Source organism: Schistocerca cancellata, chromosome 2 (assembly GCF_023864275.1).
Source record: "Schistocerca cancellata isolate TAMUIC-IGC-003103 chromosome 2, iqSchCanc2.1, whole genome shotgun sequence".
NCBI lineage: Eukaryota > Metazoa > Arthropoda > Insecta > Orthoptera > Acrididae > Schistocerca > Schistocerca cancellata.
This window is the reverse complement of record NC_064627.1, coordinates 810,368,245-810,394,954: the sequence shown is the minus strand read 5'-3', so window position 1 is coordinate 810,394,954 and position 26,710 is coordinate 810,368,245. Positions and strand designations below refer to the sequence as shown.

General features: G+C 42.6%; 2 protein-coding genes across 3 annotated transcripts in view; one reads left to right on the top strand and one right to left on the bottom strand.

Annotated features, from left to right (window-relative positions):
- Nucleotides 1-6,927, bottom strand: part of LOC126162682 (Golgi pH regulator A) — a 112,477-nt gene extending 105,550 nt beyond the window's left edge. The window contains exon 1 of one of the 2 annotated variants that reach the window (XM_049919337.1): nucleotides 6,867-6,927. Coding sequence is in view for 1 of the 2 variants with exons in the window: in XM_049919336.1 (XP_049775293.1) it covers nucleotides 6,612-6,653 (42 nt within the window). In the remaining variant the exon portion in view is untranslated. Of the gene's footprint in view, nucleotides 1-6,611; nucleotides 6,750-6,866 lie in introns of those variants that run through there. The other variant, XM_049919336.1, reaches the window with a different exon arrangement.
- Nucleotides 6,928-7,010: 83 nt separating this feature from the next.
- LOC126162683 (lys-63-specific deubiquitinase BRCC36-like) overlaps nucleotides 7,011-26,710 on the top strand; it is a 51,439-nt gene continuing 31,739 nt past the window's right edge. Inside the window, exons 1-3 of the mRNA XM_049919338.1 lie at nucleotides 7,011-7,149; nucleotides 22,147-22,354; nucleotides 22,441-22,529. Of these exons, the coding sequence (XP_049775295.1) occupies nucleotides 7,045-7,149; nucleotides 22,147-22,354; nucleotides 22,441-22,529 (402 nt within the window). The 5' untranslated portion in view covers nucleotides 7,011-7,044. The remainder of the gene's footprint in view (nucleotides 7,150-22,146; nucleotides 22,355-22,440; nucleotides 22,530-26,710) is intronic.

Here is a 26,710-nt window from a genome sequence, read left to right as displayed (position 1 = left end):
GAAGTAAAGTAAATCAATAAGGGAAATGTAAAGAAGACATCTGAAAAATATTTAGCTGTATTTATGAAAATGATAGATTACTACTCACCGTAAAGATGACTTATTGAGTTGCAGACACACACAATGAAAAAGCTGTTACACACTGAGCATTCAGCCAAAGCCTTCTTCAGAAAAAGGGAAAAAAACACACACACACAAGCAGGCACACCTTACGCACACGATTGCTATCTTCAGTTGCTCCGGCCAGACTGCAACTTTTGCGTGTGCTTATGTGTGAGTATTGTGTGTGTGTGGGGCGTTGGACGGGGGGTGGAGGGTGGGGGGGGGGGGGGAGAGAAGAGGGTGGTCTGGCAAAGCTTGTAGGGACTGTAAGGCAGCAGGACAAGGCTGCCAGGCAAAGCATCAGGGAGCTGTGGGGAAGGGGGGGTAGAGGTGGGGGGGGGGGGGGGGGGAGAGATGAAAGAAACAGAGGAAAGAAGTGGTGGTGGGTGTGCTGGCAGGGAGCAGGGCACAATGAGGGTAAGGGGATATGTATTTGGAGAGGCTGTTAGAACAGTGGGGGCAGAAACTGTCGGGTGGAGGATGTGGGGACAGTAGGTTATTGTAAGTTGAAGCCAGGGTAATTTTAGGAGTGGAGAATAAGTCTTAAGGATAACTCCCATCAGTATAGTTCGGAAAAGCTGGTGGTGGAGGGGAGGATCCACATGGCTCGGATTGTGAAGCAGCCATTGAAATCAAGCATGTTCTATTCAACAGTATGTTGTGCTACAGGCTGGTCAACTTTACTCCTGGCCACAGTTTGGTGGTGGTCATTCATCTTGGTGGACAGCTGGTTGGTAGTCATACCAATATTTCAACAAAAAAAAAAAAATGTGCAATGATTGCAGCAGAGCTGGAATATGACATGGCTGCTTTCACAGGTGGCCCAGTCTCTGAAGGGGTAGGACAAGCTTGTGACAGGACTGGAATAGGAGATGCTGGGTGGGTAGATTGGGCAGGTCTTGTGCCTGGATCTTCCCCTGTGGCAAGGGGTTCAAACTGAGACTGACTACGATGGACTACAATGTTGTGAAGGTTAAGCAGGCAATAGCTGTTATCCATGTCTCAAGGTTGTAAGTCAAAACTGGTAATGCTCACTAACAGTAAATTTTTTATTTCAGTCACACCTTTGGAAGTTTAGTTTTAGAAAACCTGTGTGTCTAATTAAATGCAGTGGAAGCCAATTTTACTCTCACATTTATTTCTCTTCCTGTCCAGCCCATTGTCTTCAACTGTCTTAATACAATAGCTCATTAATTAGTTTATAACTTGATACTTTTCAATGTTCTGTTGTACATTATTTCAGACATGTAACAGATCTTCATGTCTACTTTCAAGCTTGACCTATTGACTTCTTTCATCTTTTGTTGAAGTTTACAAACAGTACAGTTTCATCACTGAATTGAAAGTGTTTGCGATATTTTCCATTAACACACTGCCCTTCTTTGTTATCTGAGTTTAAAGATTTGAAAGCTGTTGTGAATAGTTTTGGCCATATGGAATATCGCTGTCTGTCTCCACCTTAGATTCTGAATTTCTCACTGTGCAGATGAAGCCCAATGGGAACTACAGCACTGACATACATATGCTTTAATATACTAATATAGGTTGAATCACTGTCTCATTTCTCAAGTGTTGTGCAAACAGATTTTCTTGAAAGTGAGTGAAAAGCCTTCTCAAAATTCGTGCATCCATGACAAAATTGAATTCACGCCCATTAATCTGTTCTACAATTTCTTTCACAACAGAAACGGCATCACTGTGCTACATTCACTTCTAAAACAGCGTGTTTTGTGAGCCATATCAAAAATCAGTGTTTTTTACACAACAGGTGCCAATTTTAGCGAATATTTTGCACATTAAGGAATGGTGGTTGATAGAAACTGATTTTTTTTTCTTGTCTGTCTCCTTTCTTGTCGTGTAGAATAATTACAGCATTAATCTAGTTATGGGGAATGGTCTTACTCCACAGAAATACTGTAAATAATTTTACAAGTTCTTTATGTATGTATTACCTTGTCTCCAGCTTCCATTGCCATGTCTACTGATATGCCAGATGCTATCCCCTTTTCTTTTACTCCCTTTTTTCCTTTCTTTCAAAAGATAGTTTTTTTTATACTTAATCTGTCATTAATTCTGAAATGTCATCATTACCATCACTAGGTAACCTGTGTTTCTGGTTCATCTCTTAACTACACAATCATAGAGGAATATTAAAAACACTAGTAAACTTTCTCTCTGTTATTAGTTACTGTGGCATTCCCATCTTAAATGATGAAATTGGTTTGCTTTCTCAAACTCCTGACGTTTTCAACTGTTTCTCTTATCGTGTCTTCACTGTATCCTCTTACAGTCTCTCATAGTCTTTCTGAATAGTTTTCATTCATCTTCTACCATGTTGCCACTATCATTTGACTGAAACACTCACCAACTCTTTTAATAGTTGTCACACTCTATTTGAGATTTCCATTTCTTTAGGTCTCTTTGTACCAACATCTTCTGTCGTTTGATAAGTAATACAGGTTAAGGTGAAGTTTGTGATGCTAGTCCATGACTAGGCTACAGTAGAGTGCAGCCTTTCTATCTGTTGTGACACTAGGAGAGTGAGGGTGATGAGCCAATCACACCAGCCACCGTTTACCCTCACACAGATCCTCAGTATTCATTTGATAGCAAGCTTAGTGGACCTAGGGCTGTCCTGCAGGGACTGAGGGGTACATGCGTACATCCCCACCCTATCCGGCACTGAAATCAGGACCTCAAGGACCAGAGTCTAATGCCCTACCCATTAGACCAGCATGGTTATATTTCCATAAGTTTCTTAGTTAATTCCTATGGCCATCTCCAGGAACCAGCTGCAAAGGAGCACTCCCCTCATTGCAGATTGGAATAACTGAACTGTATCCTTTGCCAGGGTTCCAACTACTTATCTTTTGCCCATAAATTAGGAACAACCTGTCCAGAATCCTTCCTACCACTCCCAAATTGGTATCCCATTGTCTACCCAACCTATGCAGTATCTTAGTGCATCCTATTTGATAATGTGAATACCCGAAACTGAGAAACATATTGGTAGAATAAAAAATCTGCTTCAGTTGTCAGTAATTTCTTATTTATTACACGAACAGTTTCAAAGTCTAAAGCTTCATTTTCAGGTGACACCAACAATTATGGAGACATAAATGTGTGATGGTTGGGCCAGGCTATCGTAGGGGGTCACAGCCACATCAAACAAATGGCTAGGAACATAGAACCAGCAATTGCATCACCAATCTCGACAGCTCCTTTTCTTACTGGTTTGATGAGGCCGGCCACGAATTCTTCTTTTGTGCCAATCTCTTCATCTCAGTGTAGCAGTTGCACACTACATCCTCAATTATTTGTTGCATGTATTCCAGCCTCTGTCTTTCCTGACAAATTATACCCTACACATCAAGCTGTGCCAACAAAGTGGACCACCAGACACCCACACGCTCAGGTGGGCAGGTGCAGGCAAACAGCTGCTGTATGGACAGTCGGGCAGCCAGGCCAGGTCACATGCAACAGTTCTGCACTGGCAAAACACAGGGTTGGCGAAGAGGTTCATGTACATGCAGAATGTGTGTAATAGGACCACCTGGTGGATAGCCTAAACTAGCTATGCCAGCCCATGAGCAATCAAAGGTGCACCTAGGATTACCCTTACCATACAGGTCAGTCATGGAACAGCCTGCTAGACAGCCCCCTCCAGTATAATAAATGTTATTTCCTAATGTCTTAATACATGTCCTATCAGCATGTTTCTTCTTCTTGTCACTGTTTTCCATATGTTCCTTACCACACAATTCTGTAGAGCACCTCCTCATTTATTGTTTTATCAGTCCTCCTAATTTTCAGCATCCTTCTGTGGCACCACATTCATTTTCCTGTTTTCCCACAACCTATGATTCACTATAATGCAATGCTGTGCTTCAAATGTATATACTCAGAAGTTTCTTCCGCAAGTTAACACTGATTTTTGATACCAGTACACTTCTCGTGGCCAGGAATTCTCTTGATGTCTGTGCTAGTCTTCTTTTTGTGTCCTCCTTGCTTCATCTGTTATTTTGCTTCCAAGGTCCTAGAATTCCTTAATTTCATCTAGCCTACTTCATGGTTCACAATTTTTATGTTAAATTTATCACTAATCTCACACCTCTTACTCATAGCTTTTGTCTTTCTTCGGTTACTCTCAATCCATACTCTGTACTCATTAGACTGTTAATTCCATTCAACACATCCTGTAACTCTTCTTCATTTCACTGAGGGCAGCAATGCCTTCAGCGAATTTTATCATTGACATGATCTCACCCTGAATTTTAATCCCACATTCCTGAACCTTTCATTTTTTCCATCACAGAATGGACAGTAGGGACAAAATACTACATCCCTGCCTTACTTCCTTTTAATCCAAGCACACCAACCTGGGACTTACATTCTTATTGTTCCCTCTTGGTTCTTGTACATATTGTGTATTACCCATATTTTCCGATTGCTTACTCCTATTTCTCACAGAATTATCAACCTACTACAGAAGTTAACCTACAAACTATAGAAGTTAAAAAAAAAAAAATTGTCACATGGGTTGTACTAATGTGGAACAACCAGGTGAAAGACCAGTCCGACACACTGACCCAGCACATCATAGCCCAGGCCCATTACAGAATCATCCACCTTATCATATGCAGTGAAAGCAGTCACTTTATATACTAGCTCCATATTAATTTCTGCGCAGAAGTTTATGTGGGCATGGTCATCAATTACCTGTCCATCCAAATGAATGGCCAAGAGCAGACTTGACGACCACCCTACCCCAAAACCAGCTTCTCTGAACTGCACAGATGGGAGCTGCCTCTGAAACACATCTTTTGATCTGTGTCCTCCTGAGCTCAGTCTTCACTAGCCCCTACTCCACAACTACCTAACCTTGACCTTTGACCTTAATTTCACTCCTCTTGAACTGACACCCTATTCTCCAAATCTCTGTTCTGTCTCTCCCTCCCAAACCACCCTTACCAGTCACCATGTGCAACACGCAATTCCCTCGACTGGTGGCTAGAAAGAGCTTACTTGTGTAGATTCCTCTCCCATGCACCTGTTGCGTCTCCCTTCCAGCTGACACAACTCCTCAAAGCAGTCAAAGTGCACTGCTGACAGAGTCAACCGGAACAATATAGGCAGACTGCGTTTGCCTTGTGTGTGTGTGTGTGTGTGTGTGTGTGTGTGTGTGTGTGTGTGTGTGTGTGTGTGTGATGACTATAGGAATATCATAAACAAAACTCATATACATTTCCTTAGTGCAAAGTTAATTTAATCCAAGTATAGTAAGGATACATACTTCAAGTGACATAAGTTTCTACACTGTGATTTTTTCAGTCTCGAAAAATATTTATCCCAACTTTCATTATGAGTTCTGTTTCTCTCACAAACACAGAAACCTATGGCCTTTTTTTTTTTTTTAAAAAAAAGAAAGGAACAGCCTTTTGGAAAGCTGCATTCTTCACCTGAACAGAATCAACATTTGCTTATTGTTCTATATGAGCACCATTGTTGAATAGCTTTAATAACTTATTGTTATAACATCAATAAAACAGATACCAATGCTTGTCTTTAGTTCCCTCTGGGCAAGCATACCATTTCCTTCATGAAGTTGCCGCCAGACCTAGGGATAATATTGATATTTTAATTATATGTGAAATCACTTGAAAGCAACGCCAATATTGTAGACAGTTTCAATAAATGGTAAGAGAAATGAAGAAAGATTAGTGTCTAATGTTCCATTGGCAAAGGGGGCGATAGGGATGGAGCACAAGTTCAGATTAGGGCACGATGGGGAAGGTGATCGGCCACACCCACTAAGAGAAACCAACCTGGCATTTCCCTTAAGTGGTTTATGGAACTCATTGAAAATCTAAATCTGGATGACCCGACATGGATTTGAACTGTCGTGCTACTGAATGCAAGTACAGTGTGAGTGCCAAGAGCCAACTGATTAACTCTTCCTGTAGTCTCATTTCCAAATATCTTTCAATCGTTAGTTATTTAGCAAATTGATCAGTGATGTCCTATACTTCTCTGCCAGGTATACATATTGCTCACATCACAGATAGTTTAAAGGGCAACTAAATAATGACACAGCTGTAAGCTGGAGAACACAGATTCAATGTAACACTATTTTTAATACGATCGTGCAGTTCATATTCCACAATTAGTTAATACAAAGGTTGGTAATGTAAGATTCTTATAGCTTTACGTCGCCGCATTTAGAAACGCAACAATATTGTCACTTTTAGTGGTGTTTTAACTGATATCATGGCTTACACTAACGCGACTGTTTACTTAATGACACGTTTCTTTCTGTGCTAACATTATTATGCGAATTGAGTATGCAATTATTATATCGGGCAGTAAAATAATTACGGCTTTTATACAAGTTTTCTAATCTTTCATTTCCCGTAAACGTCAGTAAAGATGACGCATGTTGGCAAACATGAGAGCATCTCGCCGAATGAGGTTACCTCCTTCAGTGACGAAGCAATTGTTCAGCCACCTACCTGAGTTACAAGTATAATAAGCGTATCCTCTACAAATCCCATGTTTTCTTCTGATTTCTCCTTTTAGTCCCTTTTCTGTACACACACTCTGTAGAACCATACGGTCGCTTCCAACGCAGGCGAAGTACTCCCGATTACAAACGAGTGCATTTTACTTTGTGTAGTGATTAACAATGAACGTCTTTCATTGTTATTTGGCCAGTGACCCTAGTTTTATAGGACTGTTACTTTTATCAGCCCACAGCCATTTATTACCTATTCTGATTCGTTGGAAGAAAAACAACGACGTAACCATTTCGTACAGTTGGCAGTAAGGTACAGTATCAAAACACGAAACATACACCTTAACAAATGCCGCACGGGATTCGAATATTGTGGGCGAAGTAGTGAGTGTCAATAGAGCAACTAGCATAAATTAAATCTGATCCTAATCATGGCATTAACGTCCGTTAAAATGGCCGCTGACGTCTATTTGGTTTGCTTGCAACATGCTTTATCGACCGAGAAAGAAGAAGTCATGGGACTTCTTATTGGAGAGGTAAGGACGCCTGTCACTGATGCTCTCGCTTTTGTTGGGAGATGATGTTGAGAGAGTACGTTTCATAAAGCTTAAATCCCTCGAACAATAAACTGTGTTAAGAAAGAATATCAGGCTATGGTTACTTATGTGCCCTTTGGACATTTCAACTTCATCGTTACCGTACTTATTTACCTTTGTTTGGTACAGTATATCATTTTTAGTACATTGTTTGTAGACGTGATGTAACTATTTGACGAGAAAAACAATTTACTGTACAATAATGCGATTACTGTGTTACGTTGAGACAACTATTTTACTTATTTTAGCAAAAGCAAATTTTAACATCACAGATTATACAGATAACGACATAAAACCATCTGGAGATGGTTAGACAATGAGATTTATAAGTGGAAGAATGTTTGTCTGTCGTAGTCGTAATATGACAAACACAATTAATATAGTTCTTCAGGGGCGTATATTGGGGATCAATTCTGTTCTTAATATATATAGGGTGTTTAAAAAGCTATCCAGTATTTCAGGGGACGATAGTATGCATCAAAACGAGAGAAAAATGTCTTATGATCATGGGCCCTGCAAAGCATACATTCTGATGTATGATGTGTGGACATGTGTGCATAGGAGGTGCTCTTGTGATGTCATCCATGACAATGAAATATTTGCCCTACTGTAGATAATTACCCAGTAATTAACCTTAATTACAACCCCTGGCATAGAATACTGTGAGGTCGGAAGGCATCACGAACATCCTGTTGTGGATATGAGCACAGTTCGTGCATTGGCATTCCGTGTCATACCTGGGTCAACAGCATGCTGGGATACTGTTGTGCAGTATCTGTGCCAACATTAGTTGGCTCAGTGGTCTGCAGAGAGTTGTTCCATTTATGTTGTGTGATTGTACTGAGGTCTTGTTACGTCTGTTTACATTTACACACATTTCTCGTAACTCCTAGTGTGTACTTCAATGTTTGGCCAACTTACAGGTCACATTAACAGTACATGTTATTGTGATACTTGTGGTGCGGTACAGCACGTTTTCTCTCTTGTAAATGCTCTAACACAGACTAACAATGGAGGACTTTTATTCCACAAGGGAAATGGCAGACATGATTTATTGCTATGGTTAAGCAGGTGGAGTTAATCTGAGAGCCCATAACCAGTACACTGAACGATTTCCAGCATGCAGAGTACCATCTGTTTAGCTGTTCAGCCAATTGTTCCAGCATCTTGGGGAAACAGGTTCTGTAAACAGTGGAAGGCCTAGTTCAGTTCATACACTTGGAATAGAGGAACATGTTCTACATGCAGTGGACAACAGTACTGGAACGAGCGTGCAGTGAATAACAGCAGCTGAAGGTATTAGTCATCCTCTGGTCTGCACAGTACTTCATGAGAAATTATTGTATCCATACCATGTTTAGTGCATCCAGGCCGTTAGAGCACAAGACTGTCCTGCCAGAGTGTAGTTTGGGCAACACTTCTTGTGGCATTGTGGTGCCTCCCAAGATTTTGTTTACTGATGAGGCACGGTTTATGCGAGATGGCATTGAGAGTTTCCATAAGCAGCATGTGTGGGCCAATGAAATTCCCCATGTGCTTGAAGAAATAAGGCATCAGGATCGATTCTCAATCAATTTCCAGGGAAGGCGTTCTTGGTGATAGATTACTAGGGCTATATGTGCTACCATAGACATTAACCAGGGCTTTTTATCTCTGCTTTCTGAACAACATACTGCCTATCTTTCTATAGGATGTGCCATGTCAGGGCAGACTACAGATGTGGTTTATGCATGATGGCGCATCAGAAAATCCCCCCCCCCCCTCCCCCGTTGTGGGTTAGAAAAGGCCCAAGATATTCCTGCCTGTCGTAAGAGGTGATTAAAAGGAGTCTCCCACTTTTCGGGCCAATAAGTTCTGGTCCTCTTTTTAGGGTTTGACTTCACGCTTTCAAAATTTTACAGAAGTGCATGCCATTTGGGGATGGATGCCTTACATGGTGCACCATATATCCATAGTGCAATTAGATCTTCTGCACTTCTTATTTTCATGGCTCTGCAAATCCACCCGCAATTCAGCTATGTGAGCAAGGATATCTTCCGGAGTAAATCATCTGCTTCTGTTGTCCACAGCCCTCTGTCGCCCCCATGACAATATTGGATTTCTCTGCACCCAGTATCCAGCCCAGCAGCCAATCTGTCATGGTTGGGCTTTCATGTATCCATTTGGTGATTGCCCCTTGACATTACAGGGATTGCACTGCTGATGCCTGAGCTGCAAACACTCCATGTATGACAAGGAGTAGATTCCTGTCTTCTAGGGGCATCAGGACTCCTGGCAATGGCCGTCGTGCCAGGTGGCCTTTCCTGTGGCTGGACGGCACCTGTGAGGAGAGCCTCTGATTGGATGGAGTTGGTGGCACCAAAGCAGATTACCCACAATGAAGCGGACCAAGTCATCTCTTGCTGGTGACCGAATGGTGCCATCAGTCTCTAAGAAAGGCAAGGTAGGCTATCACGCTGAGAAGTATGACCCTAAATCATTCCTTTCCCTAGCTACACAAGGGAGAAACATAGCACTGTGGGAAAGAGAGAGCGTTATTTGCCGAGGCATTTATCCTGCAGCAGAACAGATCGGGACTCCTTTCTGTATACAAAGCCTCATTTTTCAGTAAACACTTGGAGGATATGTTTGGGGAAGTGACCGCTGTCCAAAATACGCAGTGGGTCACATGGCATCCCCAGCCCAGTCCCAGATGTTACTTGCATATGACAAGCTGGGTGATATTCCTGTTCCCGTTACCTCCCATAAAAACCTCAACGTGATCGAGGGGATTATTTTCCATTGTGGCCATATCTTACAGTCTGACGAGCCCCACGCCAGTTTAGAACAACAGTGTGTTCACTTCATCTGGCATGCCTATTGGTGCCTTTATCTTGGTCTTTGAGTGTGATTCATTGCCGTAAAAGGTCAAGGTGATGGAACACTGATGTGACATAAACCCATACATCTGTCCTCGTATGCAGTGCTTAAAGTGCTGAAAGTTTGGGCGCATGTTGGGACTGCGGACGTCCATTGCATCCGAATAGTCCACATGCACCTCCTCCCACCTGTGTTATCTGTGGAGAGCACTATTTTCACTGCTCGCCAGACTGCACAGTACTCCAAAAGGAGCAGAAACTTATAGAGTACAAGACCCTAGACTGAAAGACTAAATGGAAATGTGAAATCGCGTCCCTTTTACTTGATATCTACATATGCTGCAGCTATGTTGACATCACCCTCAATGGCGATGGTCACCTCCTCACCTCTACCTCATACAGTGGGCCCTCAGGGCCGCCCTATTACATCTGCCTCCCTTGGTGGTCGGGGGCACTTCTTCTGTTTCTTCCAAAACTTCTCCGTTTGGGGCAACGCCTCCACGAACATCAGAGATATTGGTCCACACATTCCACACAGAGAAGCAACAGCCTCCTATTGCTCCTCTCACATGGATGTGGTCCCTAGCGGCTCTCCCTTCCGAGGTCTCCACAAATGCCAAAGTGGACACTAAAGCCAGTGACTGAAGGATTCACGTGTTGCTGATCGAAGGGCTTCATGCTATTCCTCTGTCCCCGATGCTGCTTCAGGGAATCCCTCCCAGCAGGCCCCTAAAGAGCAGCAAGAGGCCAATCCAATGAAGAAGAAATTGGTTAAGAACCATGAGATTCTGGTGGCCCCCACACCACCACTCCCTACCAGTTCTGCATCTGAGCATGAAATGGTGATTCTGGTTTAAAACTTTAAACTCATTATGCAGGGTGGTTTATACGTGGTGCGATTGGAATGTTTTAAGAATGGATTTGCTACTGCTTACTGGTTTGGCCGGCAGTTACATGGGGGGGGGGGGGAGTAGTGAGTCATTGCCTTGTCCTTGAATGCCCTATGACAGGAAACTGAGTTCATTGTGGCAGCTGGTTGAGTGCGGGTCTGTTAGGGCTTGTTGCTGTCTGCGTGAAAATGGATGTAAAAATAGAGAAATGAGTTTGTGTGAAATTTTGTTTTAAAACTGGGAAATCAGCTTCTGAGACTTACAAACTATTAAAAGCAGCTTTTGGAGATAATTGTACGAGCCAGTCAAATGTTTCTGTCTAGTTCAATAGATTTAAAAATGGCCGTGAATCATTTGAAGGTGAACCACGATCTGGCCGTCCTTCCACCTCAAAAACAAATGAAAATGTTGTGAAAGTTCTCAATCTAGTGCGCTCTGATTGTAGACCTACAATTAGGGAGATGACTGATGAACTTAAATTAAGTTTCTATGCAGTTCAGTCAATTTTAACTGAAGATCTGAACATGCATTGAGTGTCCGCAAAATTCATCTCAAAAGTGTTGTCAAGTACCCAGAGACAATACCGACTTGAAGTGTGCAAAGAATGATTAACTGGACTGCATATGATCCAGATTTGTTAAATAGGGTAATTACAGATGACGAATTGTGGGTATGTGGCTATGATCCTGAAACCAAAGTTCAGTCTTCGCAGTGGAAGACTCCAGGTTCACCACGACCAAAAAAAGCATGGCAAAGTCCGTCGAAGGTGAAGACAATGTTGGTGATTTTTTTCGATTCTACCGGTATTGTGCATCATGAATTTACCCCAGGAGGATAGACAATTAACCAGGAATACTAAAAATGTGTCCTTGTGCATTTGTGCAAAAAGGTGTGGAAGAAAAGGCCTGCATTGTGAAAAGACAGGAGTTGGGTGCTACAACATGACGATGCTCTGGTTCATCGTGCCTTCTCCATCATTGAATTTTTGACCAAATTCAAAATTCATGAGCTTCCACAATGGCCGTATTCCCCTAATTTAGCTCCTGCTGTCTTCTACATGTTTCCTAAACTGAAATTTTCACTGAAAGGGAAACGATTCGACTCGATTGAAGACATCCAGGCAAATACGGAGCACGTACTTAACACAATTCAGGAAAAAAATGTCCAGGAATGTTTCCAAAAGTGTAAACACCCTTGGAGTCGGTGTGTTCAGTCAGAAGGGGACTATTTTGAAGGAGATGCATCACAGTAGCATGTAAGTACCATCATTGTACAATTACAAGCCCATTCTTAAAACTTTCCAATCACACCTCGTACAAGATCACTCGACAGTTTATCCAATGAGGACATTCAAAATTACCTGTTTGATCATGGTGTTAAGGCCGTACATCAAGTCATAAAAAGGGGTGAAAAGGAATTGGTACCAACCCGCCCTCTCTTCTTGACGTTTGACAGAGTTCAACATCCATCGAACATTAAAGCGGGATATGAGATAATTTCAGTTGGCCCTCACATCCCCATCCCTATGCGTTGCTATCGGTGTCAGGGGTTTAACCATACCAGCCAGTCATGTTCCAACACAGCTATATGCGTTACCTGTGGCAGGAATGCCCATGAGGGTGATTGTCCCCCTCCATCCCCTCATTGCATCAACTGTAGGGGCGACCATGCTGCTTCCTCTAGAGATTGCCCTACTTTTAAAGATGAACAAATTATTCAGGAAATCCGAGTGAAGGTTACCTTTGCTGCTCGTAAGTTATTCGCGAGTAGAAAGTCCACTGTACTGCTAGTGGGTAAATATAGCATTGTCCTCGCCTCTCCTCACCTCTCCTCAACCTTGCGCAGAATTGTGATCTCATCTTTAGCACTACGATTGTCAGATTGGCCAGCCCAAAGATCGCCTGTTCACCCTCTCCAATATCAATCGCTTACTCTAAGGCTCAACCTTCATCGGCTCCTGCTAAATCATGGGCCCCAAAATCGGGCGCCCGGAGTTCCAAAAAAGAGACTACTCGTGAAAATTTTTTACTTACCCAGACCTCACAACCACTGACTCCTCCTTCATATCAACGTCCTGCTTCCAAGAAGGCTCTTAAGAAATAAAGTTTCTCTCCTTCTCTGCCATGGTACGTCACTTCTAGAGCGCCATCCAGCAGTAGCCGCCCTCAGCCATCTTCCGTGTCGCTGAGATGCACCGCTGGTGGCCAGTCACCCAGCCAATCACTGGTGTCAGCTCCTATGGATCAGGATCTTCTGTCTCTGGCTGAACGCCGTTCCATGCCACCGGCTCTCAGTGTTGCTGAGTTGGTGGCAACCATGGTGAGACTTTTCCCTTTTCCGTCCACCCTATGTCAGTTATCCATTGGCATATACACAGAATTCACTCCAATCGGGATGAATTGTCGATCCTCTTACGATCCCACTCCCTGGTCATCTTCTGTCTTCAGGATACAAAGCTATGTCCTCATGATCACTTTCTCTTCCCTCATTTCCAATCTGTCCGGTTCGATCTTCCCTATGTTGATGGTGCTTTGGCACATGGGGAACTTCTCTATGATACTATCCATTATCACCCAATCCCCTTACACAATTCCTTCCAAGCTGTCACTATATGTCTTTCCCTTTCTGGGTACACCTTCTCGCTTTGTACTATATACATCCGATCGTCCACACCACTGGCAAGAGCCAATCTCCTTCATCTCCTTGGTCAGCTACCACACCCCTATTTGCTGGTTGGGGACTTCAGTTCCCACCACCCACTTTAGGGATCTCCGTGTCCTTGTTTGAGAGGCTCACTATTGATTGACCTCCTCCCCGAAGCGGATCTTGTTTCCCTCAACATTGGGGAGCCTACATTTGTGTCTGCCTCCACGTCAACCTACTCTCATTTTGATCTCTCAGTCGGTACTGTTCAGCTAGCTCGGCACTTTGAGTGGTTTGCTCTTGCTGATACACACTTGAGTGACCATTTTCCATGTGTCCTTCAATTACAGCGACAACTGCCACCTTTGCGCCCAAGACGCTGGCAGTTTTCCCAAGCTTATTGGACACTTTGATGACCATCAATTTCCTAACATCGACAATCAGGTCACTCATGTTACGGAAGTTATTCTGACAGCCGCAGAACATTCAATACTCGTACCTCCTCTTTGCCCCGGCATCCTCCAGTTCCTTGGTGGAATGAGGCGTGCCATGTTGCAATACGCAAGCAGAGATATGCTCTTCACGTTTTCCGCCATAATCATACATTGGCCAACTGTTTTCGCTATAAGCAGTTGTGTGCACGATGCCATCGCATCATACGTGATAGCAAGAAGGCAAACTGGATCTTCTTTACCAGCTCCTTCAACACCTTCTCTCCCTCATCTGTAGTTTGTAGTCGAATTCGGCTGATACCAGCACGTCTAGTTTCTCCCTTATCTCTGGGCTAACTGTCGTACAGGATACCTTAGTGGACCCAGTCGCAATTTCTAACGTGTTGGGTCAACACTTTGCTGAGATGTCAAGCTCTTCAAATTACCCACCAGCCTTTCTCCCAAAGAAACGAGCAACAGAAGTGCAACCTCTTACTTTCTCCTCTCAAAATCGTGAAAACTATAATACCGCTTCTTCTCTATGCGGGAACTCCAATGTGCACGCTCTTCCTCTCGCTCTTCTGCCCCTGGACCAGATGGCATCCACGTCCAAATGTTGCTGCATTGATCATACCATAGTCTGTGTTACCTCCTTTGCATTTATAATTGAATTTGGACTAACAGTACCTTTCCCAAAAGATGGAGGGAAGCTATTGTCATTCCTTTCCTGAAACCTGGAAAGGACAAACTTCTCCCCTCTAGCTATCTCTCTAATGAGTTGTGTATGTAAGATTTTGGAGCATATGGTAAATTGCTGTTTAGACTGGTGGCTGGAAACGCCAAAGGGTAGCTATATTTTTTGGTCTGGAGAGTGCGTACAATACCTGTTGGAGGACAGGCATCCTCCGCACACTGTTCTCTTGGGGCTTTTGAGGTCAGTTACCCCTTTTCATACATGAAACTATGACAGAGCGCATATTTAAGGTGCGGGTAAACACTACTCTCTCCTGTTCTTTCTCCAAAGGCTCCCAGGGCTTCGTGCTCAGTGTTTTACCATTTGCCATTGCTATAAATCCAATTATGGATTGTCTCCTTACCAATGTCTCTGGCTCCCTCTTTGTCGATGATTTTACAATCTACTACAGCTCTCAACAGACCAGCCTTCTTGAACGACGTCTTCAAGGATGTCTCGAATGCCTCCACTCATGGAGCATCAAAACCGGCTTCCAATTTTCTCCCAGTAATACTGTCTGTGTAAATTTTTGGCATAGTACAGAGTTTTATCTGCCTTCCCTACATCTAGGCCCTGTTAACAATACATTCGCGGACGTCACTATATTCTTGGCACTTATGTTTGACAGAAAACTGTGCTGGTCTTGCCATGTTTCATATCTTTTGGCTCGCTGTCTGTGATCCCTCAACACCATCTGTGTTCTGAAAGGTACCTCCCGGGGAGCGGACTGAGTGGTCCTCCTCCACCTATATCATGCCTGAGTGTGCTCGAAATTGGTCTATGGAAGCATACTTTACTCTTCTGCATGGCTGTCTATTCTTCAGTGTCTAAACTCTGTTCACCATCATGGATAGTGCATAGCATCTGGAGCTTTTTACACCAGCCGTGCGGAGCACCTTTACACTGAGACTGCTGAACCTCCACTGTCCAACCGGTGAGCTGTCCTTCTGAGTCTTTACGCTAGTCATCTGTCTTCCATGCCTGCTCATCTGACCCATGCCCTTTTTTTTGACGCCTCCTTGGATTTAGGGTATGCAGGCTGCCCTTCCTCTCTACTACCACTGGGAGTCTGCTTCCATCAACTGCTACATTCCCTTTCCTTCCAATTTCCTAAAAATTTCTTGACAAATAGGGGTGCGGCGCCACCTTGGCTTAACCCCCGGAACTGCCTTCTCCATGACCTTTGTAATCTTCCTGAGGATAGTACCCCCACCCCCCATAGTTTATCGTCAGGCATTTGCTGCTCTATGTTTACGTATGGAGGATGCCACATTTATTTACACTGACAGCTCAGAGACCACCTTTGGTGTTGGAAGTGCATATATTGTTGGTTACACCCCTATTAGATTTCGGCTTCTTGACCAATGTTCGGTTTTTACTGCAGAGCTTTATGCTGTTCTCCAGGCTGTCCATTATATCCGTTGCCATAAGCGGATACAGTATATTATATGCTTGGATTCGCTCAGCTCTCTCCCCAACTCCCAAGCTCTTTATGATCATCCACCCTCTGGTCCACCGGATTCAGGACTGCCTCCACATGCTCCACTTGAGGGGCATCTGTTTGGCATTCCTCTGGATCTCGGGACATGTTGGTATCCACAGAAATGAGGCAGCCGATATAGCGGCAAAGGCTGCAGTCTCTCTTTCTCGGTCTGCTGTTCACATGGTTCTCTTTGCCAATCTACAGAGCATTTTATGTTGTCGTGTTGCTCTTTTATGGTGCACACATTGTAGACTCCGGATTGGGCACTGTCTTGTTAGCCATTGACATCCTGTAAGTGGTGATCCTGCTCTGCTTTGTCCCCACTGCTCTCAGTTGTGGACGGTGAGACACCTTTTACTTCAGTGCCCCTATTTAAATCTGCTATGCGCACATTTACAGCTGTCACCTGATATATCTTCCCTTTTAGCAGATGACACCCGCTAAGCCGATCGCGTCCTTGAGTTTATTGGTGTTAGTGAGGTGACATCTGTCATTAGAAGCTCTTTCCGGGGCAAACAAATAGCAATTTCCTAAGATTTCCTTCTGTTTTTAGTTTCTCTCCTTCTTGAGTTTCGCTCCCATTGCTGCTGATGTAAATTTCTGTTTTTTAACCTTCACTAAGCCACAGAATGGCTATTCATGACCGTAGCAGTTCTGCACCCAAAACCATAACAAATTTTTTTTTTTAAATCCTGATTACTGTCTCCCTTGGCTTAACACAGCGATCAATCTCCCGCACCGGCTGCCCAGATTGGGGATTCCAATTGCAGTCCATGTCCAGTTACTTCTTATGGCACTCAACACTTTACCTCTACTACTTTTCCTGTGGGTCTACTCACTTATGCCTCCATGGTCCATTCCTCGGCCACAGCTTTGTCTGGACCTATTGCAAGGCCCAAATGGCTCAGTTCCACCTGAGGCCCTCTACTGGCAATTTTTTTCTATTCTCGATGAGTTTCAGGGTTCAGAAATAGTCTACACTAATGGCTTGATGGTCAATGGTCATGATGACTTTGCTTAATGGTCATGATGGCTTTGCTTCCACTCATGCTTGACATACTGAACAGCACTCTTTGCAGGATGGCTGCAGTGTTTTCACTACAGATTGGTAGCCACTTCTCACACTCTTTAGCATATCCGCTCCTGACAGGTGAGGCCTTAAGTCACCTGTAGTGACTCCTGAAGCAGCCTACAAGCTGTCGACCAGTGCTTCTCTTACCATCCTTTGGTAATGACTATCCAGAAGTATCTTCATGCCCTCAGAAACAGTGGATGTTCAGTGTCCTTCATTTGAGTTCCAGGGCATGTCGGGATGCCAGGTAATGAATTTGCTGACAGGCCTGCAGGCTACCGGTAAAACAGCTTTGGAGTTCGGCCCACCAGAGACTGATCTATTGGTCTTACGCTGTAAAGTTTTCTGGATCTGGGATACTGAATAGTGCACCCTCAGTAATCCAAATAAACTACTTGTTATCAAAGAGACAGTGAATGGGTGGCAGTCATCCATGCGAGCCATTCGCAGGCACTCCATTGTCCTTTTCCGGCTACGTATCGGCCATACATGGCTGACTCATGGTCATCTCCTCGTTCGCGAGGGCTCACCTAAGTGTTGCTGTGGTTCCCACTTCACTGTTGTCCACATCTTGTTGGACTGCCCAATTTTAGCTGCTCTGCAGCGGATTTTTAACCTTCCCGTCACACTGCCAATGGTGTTGGGCGACAGTGCTCAGTGGCTGATATAGTTTTATGTGTGAGGGTTTTTTTTTCCACACAATCTAAGGTTGGGTGTCTGGCCTTCTCTCCCAGGCCTCCATTCTCCCTCCATTTTAACTCTTCCTCGCCCTTTCTTTGCTGTTTGTTTACTGTGGTGTTCGTCTTTCCCCTATCTGCGTTCCTCTACCCTTGTCTTTTGGGCTGGAGATTTTAGTGTGTTGCAGAATGGCTGGCTCACCCTTTTTTATTTTTGCAATCAGCCAGCGCAGGTCATCTGCTATATTGTTTTAATACCTTCCACTACATTTTTCCTTTTAGTGTATGTTTCCCCCTTTGTGCTAGCTTCTTTCGTTTTTTCTTTCAGTGTGGTTCCCAGTTAGTTTTATGCCTTTTACTTTTCTTTTGGGAATGTTTTCTAACCTGAGACCTGTTTGAATATGGGGAAAAGGGACTAATGACCCTGTAGTTTGGTTCCTCTACTCCCCAAACCACCCACCCCACATTTTCTCTGCATTGTGCATCGGCACCTGATGGGTACCTTTGAAAACATGTGGATTGGCTGGGGAGGTCCCATACCTTGGCCTGTTTGTTTTCTGGACCTAAATCCACTAGACTTTGGCTATGGGCACATTGAAGCAATTGGTCTATGCCACTCCAATAAGTGATGTGCAGACACCACACAATAATGATTTCCATGCATCTCAGCACATTCAGAACCAACCAGCACGATTTCAGAGGGTGCGTGCGTCACACTGAAGAGCAGCAGCCTGCATCGTGATGAGTGGACATCATGTTGAGCACCTCCTCTGAACAAATGGCCATATGTCAAACTGAATGCTTTGTAGGACCTATGGTTATAAGATTTCTTTTTTTCTTGTTTTGATGCGTACGACCATCCCCTGAAATATTGGATAGTTTCTTTTTAACACCCTGTATATCAATTACTTCCCAAGCAGTACACCAAATAAACTACCTGTTATCAAGGAGACAATGAGCGGGTGGCAGTCATCCATGCGAGCCACTCAACAGACACTCTGTTGTCCTTTTCCGGCTCGGTATCGGCCATACATGGCTGACTCATGGTCACCTCCCCACCATATATTGGATATGTTGAGTTAGAGATAGGCACAACAAAAAGACTGTCAAACAATTTAGCTTTTGCTCAAAAGCTCTTCCTCCAAATTAAACACACACACACACACACACACACACACACACACACACACACACACACTCTCTTCACACGCAAAAGCTAAGTTGTTCAACAGTCTTTTTGTTGTGCCTGTATGCAATTCAACATCTCAAATATATGGTGAGTAGCAGCCTATCCTTTCTTAATATTGCCATTATTCCATCCTGGATTTTCCATTGTTTGACTATCCAAACAGTATACGAGAACTCCTAATTGAGGAAATAAATGGAACCCTCAAGGATCTACATCCATACTCTGCAAAACCACTATGGAGTCTATGGCAGAGGGTACTTCACATTGTAGCAGTTATTAGGGCTTCTTCTCATCCCTTTGGATTGCAGCAAGAATGACTGTTTAAAAGCTTCTGTGCCCATTGTAAGTAATTTAACATTGTCTTTGTGATCCCTAGAAGAGTGGTACATAGGGAGTTACCATGTATTGATGCATTTATAATTTATTGCTGGTTCTTGAAGCTTGGTAAGGAGGCTTTCTCAGAATAGTTTGCTTCTCTTTTGGAGTGTCTGCTGGTTAGGGTTTGTTCAGCATCTCCGTGACACCCTCCCACATACAGGATATCATCTGTTTGTTCTATTTGGTACACATCCCACACAACTGAGAAATATTCTAGGATGTGTCACACAAGTGTCTTGTAAGCAGTCTCCTGTGTGGACTGACGGTATTTCCCTTGCATGCTATCAGTAAACCGGTGTCCGTCACCTGTTTTACCTACTGCTGAGCCTATCTGATCATTTATTTCATATCACTACAGAATTGTCCGCCCCAGTAGCTGCCTGGTCAGCGCGACAGAATGTCAATCCTAAGGGCCCGGGTTCAATTCCTGGCTGGGACGGAGATTTTCTCCGCTCAGGGACTGGGTGTTGTGTTGTCCCAATTATCATCATTTCATCCCCATTGACACCCAAGTCACTGAAGTGGCGTCCAATTGAAAGACTTGCACCCGGCGAACAGTCTACTCGATGGGAGGCCCTAGTCATATGACATTTACATTTTACTACAAAATTGTTAAATCCAGGTATTTTTATGAGTTGGTCAATTGTAGTGACAGGGCCTACTGTATTTTTATTTATTTGTTTATTTTTGTTTTGTTTCATGAAGCGCACAGTGTGTACTATTGAGCAGCATGTAATAAATTAACATTGATCATAAAGAAAATAAATAGTATTAATTTCAACTTAAAGAGGGAGAACAACTCAATATCTTTAAGCAGAAATGATAAATCTATAGACTGTGTAGCAAACTAAAGTTTTTATGGACGAACACTGATTTTCAGTTGGCATGGAATGAACACGCGAAGGTACTGGCAAGAGAGTGTCGTCAGCGTGTTACATTCTTGTGGTTCTAACATCAGCCACTACCTTGTAATGACACAATACTCATATACTCTGCAGCCCCACTATGAATGCTGTTGTTGGGCTCAGGATGAGTTAGTTGCTCTTTAAGAGCAGCTGGAAATCACCCTGACTACAGTCATATAGTTGGATGCTGCTGTGAGTGGATGTGTTGGGAGGTCTAGAATAGACAATGTACCAGCAAGTGTTATCCTCTGGTGTGGATGCTGTCTACTCTACAGGAAGTACAGGACGTATCATTACTCGTCCACTTGACTGTGTGTATCATGTCAGTGCTAGGTCTAGGGCCCGTGTAGAAGGGAGGTAGGGACCGCATAAGACTCAAGATATTATACACATCCCTGTAACCAATAAGTTCAAGATGCTGTCAGTCACCAGAACTGACTCTGAGCTAGTGACACTTTATATTTTGGGAACCCTGGTGTGTCCCATGCCAAGCTGAAGCAAATGCAAAAGGATGTGCAAAAACTGTGCCTTTGCTAATCTAGGCCATATTCAAAATCATTTGATGTTGAACAATGTGTTGTTGTTGTTAATAGAACAGTATTTCACAATTTGAAGTCATTTCATTGTCAAATTGCCTCTTGACTTCTGTTTCAGGTTTTTGGCTGATATTTGAGGATTTTTGTAATGTTGCACCAGAATGAGTGGCTGGCATTATCAAAGTGTCAACCTCCATTGCCAATGATGGATTGGAGTTAAGCTCATGGGTGCAGATTATACCTGGCACACCAAAGCCCAGGGGCTTTTCTGTGGTCATCACCACTGTGTTTTTTTTCCCTTGCTACCTCCAAGAGTCATTTGCTGCAACACAGTAATCCAGAATCTATTCATCTTCAGACTTTACTCTTTCTTGTTGAAGCTATTGCCATGTTTGTGGATTTCATAGCTTCCCTGAACGAATGGGTGTTACAGCACTTCTCTCTAACAAGAACTTCCATATCGGGGAATTTTATTATGTGGTTGGTCTCAAACAGTGCGTGCTCTGCCACAGCAATTTCTCCATTTGCCCCGACCTGCAGTGCTGCTTATGTTACGTGTCCCTGGTGTTGATTGATTGTCCATCCATTCCAGCATAGATTTTTCCACATGTGTGTAATATTTAGTATATTCCCAGAATTGGACAGTGGCATCCCTTGGACATTGGCTGCCAGGTACAGATAATCTGCAACCATGAGCTCAACTCAAATCTACCACCAGCAATGGAGGATGACGGTTTGACAGTGCCAGCTACTCGTGTTGGCAAAACATCAGAAAAATCGTCGGTCAATCATTGGCCAAAGAACTTGAGATAGCAGACAACAGGCAATTTGTCAGAAAGTGACCACGAAAACCTTAAGTTTTGCAGTTATTGTATTGCACCTAAGTAAAATGTACATCCAAGGCTTCTTTCCAAAACCTAGTGACACGCTTTGTGTTATCTGTTGAATGCAACTAATTAAAGTAATGTTCATATGAATGGTAAGGTTATTGCATATATTTAGCAGTGCGTAACTGTGTTGTGAAATTTAAGTTTGAGACAGTAATTCAGTAGAACTCAAGATCACTTTGTATCACATGGACAAGTAATATTCCAATGGCAGATATGTTGCAGAAAGTGAAACTTGTAATTTTCATTCCACAGATTGATTCACACAAAGTGGCACACATTTCAGCTGTTGCAATGCTGAGGCGGTCAGATAAACGGCGTGACAGAGTGGAAATTTCTCCAGAACAATTGTCAAATGCATCAAACCTTGCTGAAAAGTTGGCTGGCCAGTTAAACCAGCCAATGAGAGTAATTGGTTGGTACCACTCTCATCCTCATATTACGGTGTGGCCATCTCATGTGGGTAAGACAATAATTCAGTCATTCATATGGTTTAATTGAGTACATCACTTAATTATAGTAGTCCTTTTAGCATGGTATTTGTTTCAGATGTGCAAACACAATCAATGTACCAGGTCATGGATCCAGGTTTTGTTGGAGTAATAATTTCTGTTTTCAATGAAGATAAGTCATCAAAGGTACGAATATTTTAATTCCATGCAATGTGAATTAGAGACAAACGTTGACACAGGTTCACACATGATCTGCTCGCACACATGTAGCCATTGTCTGTCATCTGTGGGCACGGTGTTAAATGCATTTCAGGAATAGAAGGATAGTGAATTTGCCTGTTCACTTTTGTCCCTGTTTTATCATTATATCCAAACATATAATAATCTCTAAACTCTTGCAGCACACCTACATTAATGGTACTTACCCATAATTTTGTTTTCTACTCTTTTATTCTTCTAATAAATAACAGCCACTTTACTCTTTTCCATTCCTTTACAGCTGCTTGCCACGTGTGCAATTAGCTTTCAACAATTTTAACTTGTTCTCTACATCATATGTACATTTTTTTCTACGTCGCAGATTTAACAATTTATGCAGCAATCAGATACGTTAATACTGTCTCCTTGTACAAGTGCATGTTTCAGATGGAATATCTATGATTTCAGCTGTCCTTTTCTTGTCTTCTGTTTAGGCATTGAAAGGTCAAATAAGTTGGGATAAGCTTTTGATATAATAAGCATGTTTACACAGGACCAAAGTTTTCTGGGATCCTCAAAAATACCTAAGGTATGATTGTGGGAGTTGGTGTGCTATTGAAGTTTGTCAGTTGTTTTTCTTACGTTCTGCTGAGCTAAGAGTATGGTAGTGTATGCTCTGTCACAAATTTCCAAATATTTTTGTTAAGCTATGGTGACACCTCCATTCTTTACTTGTGTGGCAACATGTGCATGTTGTCATTTTCTTTGTTGTTGTCTTCATTATCACCAACACTGTCATCGTCTTCGGTCCAAAGAATGGTTTGATACAGCTCTAAACACTAGCTTATCCTGTGCAAAACTCTCCATTTGTGCATAGTTACTGCAATCAACCACTCATTTGAATGTGCTCGCTTTATTTGAACCTTGGACTCTCTCTACAATTTTTACCCCCATACTTCCATCCATTGCCAAATGTATGACTCGTTGATGTCTCAGAATGTGTCGTGTCAACTGATCCCTTCTTTTAGTCAAGTTATGCCACAAATTTCTTTTGTCTCCAGTTCTGTTCTCTATCTCCTCATGAGTTATTCAATCTGTGCATCTAATGTTTAGCATTCTTAGGTAGCACCATACTTGAAAAGCTTCTATTCTCTTGTTGCCTGAGCTGCCTTTTATCTGTGTTTCACTTCGATGTAAGGCAACATTCCAGACAAATACCCTCAGAAAAGAGCTGCCTAGCATATAAATCTGTATTTGATGTCAACAAATTGTCTCTTCCAGAAATTTTTGTTCTTGCCATTTCTGTTCTACATTTTATATCCTCCATACAGCCAAACTGTACAAAGGGCCATTCACAAGTTGCTTTTGTTCGTGGTGTAAAGCAAAGATGTTTACACAGCTCTCTCTCTCAAGTTGGCAGCATCCATTGGGACGATATGATGTGGTATCCAACGAACAGCTTCACGGTTAGAATGTGGACGGCCCATTGTAATGTTTTACTCCACCATACATTAGCTGTTGTCACTTATTTTCCTATCCAAATAGCAAAACACTTCTACTACATTCAGTGCCTCATTGTATAATCTAATTCCATCAGCATTGCCTGATTTAATTTGTCTACATTCCATTACCTTTGCTGTACTTTAGTTGATATTCATCTCATAAACTCTTTGTATGACCCTAGCCATTCTGTTGAACAGTTCTTCCAAATCCTTTGCTTCAGTAAACCTCAGTGTTTTTATTTCTTCTGCTTGAACTTTAATTCCTTTCCTTTATTTCATCTTCACATCCTGCTCAACATATAGATTGAATAATGTTGGGAATAGCTACAAACTCATCTCGGTCCCTTCTCATCTGCTGGTTCCTTTTTATGTCCCTATACTCTTATAACTTCATTCTGGTTTCTGTGCAATTTGTGCATAATCTTTTTTTCCTTATTTGTCCCAGACACCTTTAGAATTTCAAAGAGTGTTGTCCAATCATCACTCTCAAAATCCTTCTCTAAATGTACAAATGTTACAAAAAAATAGGTTTGCCTTTCATAAATCTATCTTCTAAGATTCTCCGGAACTAATTTTTCCCAAAGTCTGACTCTACCAGTTTCTCCATTCCTCTGTAAATAATTCACTTCAGTACTTTTCAACCATGACTTATTTAACTGATATTGGTAATATTCTCACCCGCCAGCACCTGCCTTTTACTGGAATTCATGTTCTCAAAGTTTGATGGTATTTCATGTGTCTAATGTATAGCCTTGTCTCCCAAGGATTTCAGTAATTCTGTGGAAATGCTGTCTACTTGGGGAGGTATGATTTGATTTATGTCTTTCAGTGCTCTTCCAAATTATTCTTGCAGCATAGTTTCTCTCATCTTCATTTACTTCCTGTGCCCCCAAGTCCATTTCCTGTATATAGCCCTTTTTGTATATTCCTTACAAATATCAACTTTCTCTTCTTTCCTTATTAGTGGCCTATCATCATACAGCTGATTCTCCTTTTCTCCAACTGTATGTTTAAGTTTCCTATGGATGGCATCTATCCTTCCCATAAACATGTATACTTCCACAGCTGTGTATTTGTCCTGAAACTATACCTGCTTAACCAGTTTGCACTTTCTCTCAATCTCATTTTTTAGACTTCTGTGTTTCTTTTGCCTGCTTTGCATTTTTATATTTTCTTAAAATAATTAAATTCAGTGTCTGCTGTGTTATTAAAGGATATCTATTGGACCTTCTCTTTTGTGGCTGTCTGATCCTCTGCTATCTTCGCTATTTCATCTCTCGGTGCTAATCCATTCATCTTTTAGTGTATTCCCATCCCCTGTTTCAGTCAAATATTGCCTAATTCCCTCTTGAAACTCTCAGTAATATTTGGCTCTTTTTAACTTTTCCAGGTCCCATCTCCTTAATTTCCTACCTTTATGCAATTCCTTAAGTTTTCAAATACACTTCATATCCAATAAATTATGGTCAGAGTCCACATCTGTCCCTGAAAATATCTTACAGTTTAAAATCTCATTTTGAAATCTGTATCTTGCCATTGTATAATTAATATGAAACTTTTCTGTGTCTCTTGGTCTCTTCCAAATATACAATGTGCTTTAATGATCCTTAAACTAAGTGTTTCCAATGATTAAACAATTGAACCTCCAGGTAGGAATATCAGCTTAGTAGGAAAAGACAGATTGATACTTACCGTAAAGAAGACACATTGACTAGCAGACAGGCGCAATTAAGACACTTGCATAAAGCCTTCTGCCACAGCCTTCATCAGTAAAAAGAGAGACACACACCATTCGTGCACACAAGCAAGCACACCTCATGTACTGTACATATGACTGCCAACTCCAACATCTCAGACCTGAATGCAACTGTCATGTGGGATGCAACCAGCAATCTGGAGGGGTAGGGGGAAGGGATAGTAGTGTATGGGTGGGCAGAGAGGTGAGCACCGTCTGGTGGAGTGTGCAAGGGTAGAATGCCAGCAGGTACAGTGTCAGGTGTTTTGGAACATGGAGGTGGGGTAAAAAGGAGAGGAACAGGAAAAGACGGGCAGATGTGTTGAAATCAGGTGAACAGCCACGGCCAAACTGTGGCCAAGAGCAAAGTTGACCACCCTGTGGCACAACATACAGCTGAACATCACATACTTGATTTCAATGGCTGTTTCACTACCCTCCACCAACAGCTTTTCTTTACATTGTGCATGGGAGTTATCCTTAAAACACATTCTTCATCCCATAATTATCCCGGCATCAACGTAGAGTAACTTACTGTCTCAACACCCTCCACCCAACAGCTTCCATCCCATCTGTCCTGTCATTTCCCCATTCTCACCTCCCATCATATCTATTTGCTGACCTCTGCCAATGCATCTGCCTGTCTTTTCACATTCCTCTCCTTTTTTGCTCATTTCTTCCCCACGTCCCTCCCCCACAACCTCCCTTCTTCTTCCCTGCCCCCTCCAGATTACTGCTTGCATCCCACGTGATAGTTGCATTCCGGCCAGAGATGCTGGAGATGGTAGTGATGTGTGCATGATGTGTGCTTGCTTCTGTCTATGAATGATGTGTGTCTCCCTTTTATTGATGAAGGCCGTGGCTGAAAACTTTGTATCTTTTAATTGTGCCTGTCTGCAACTTAATGTGTTTTCGTTACAGTAAGTAGCAAT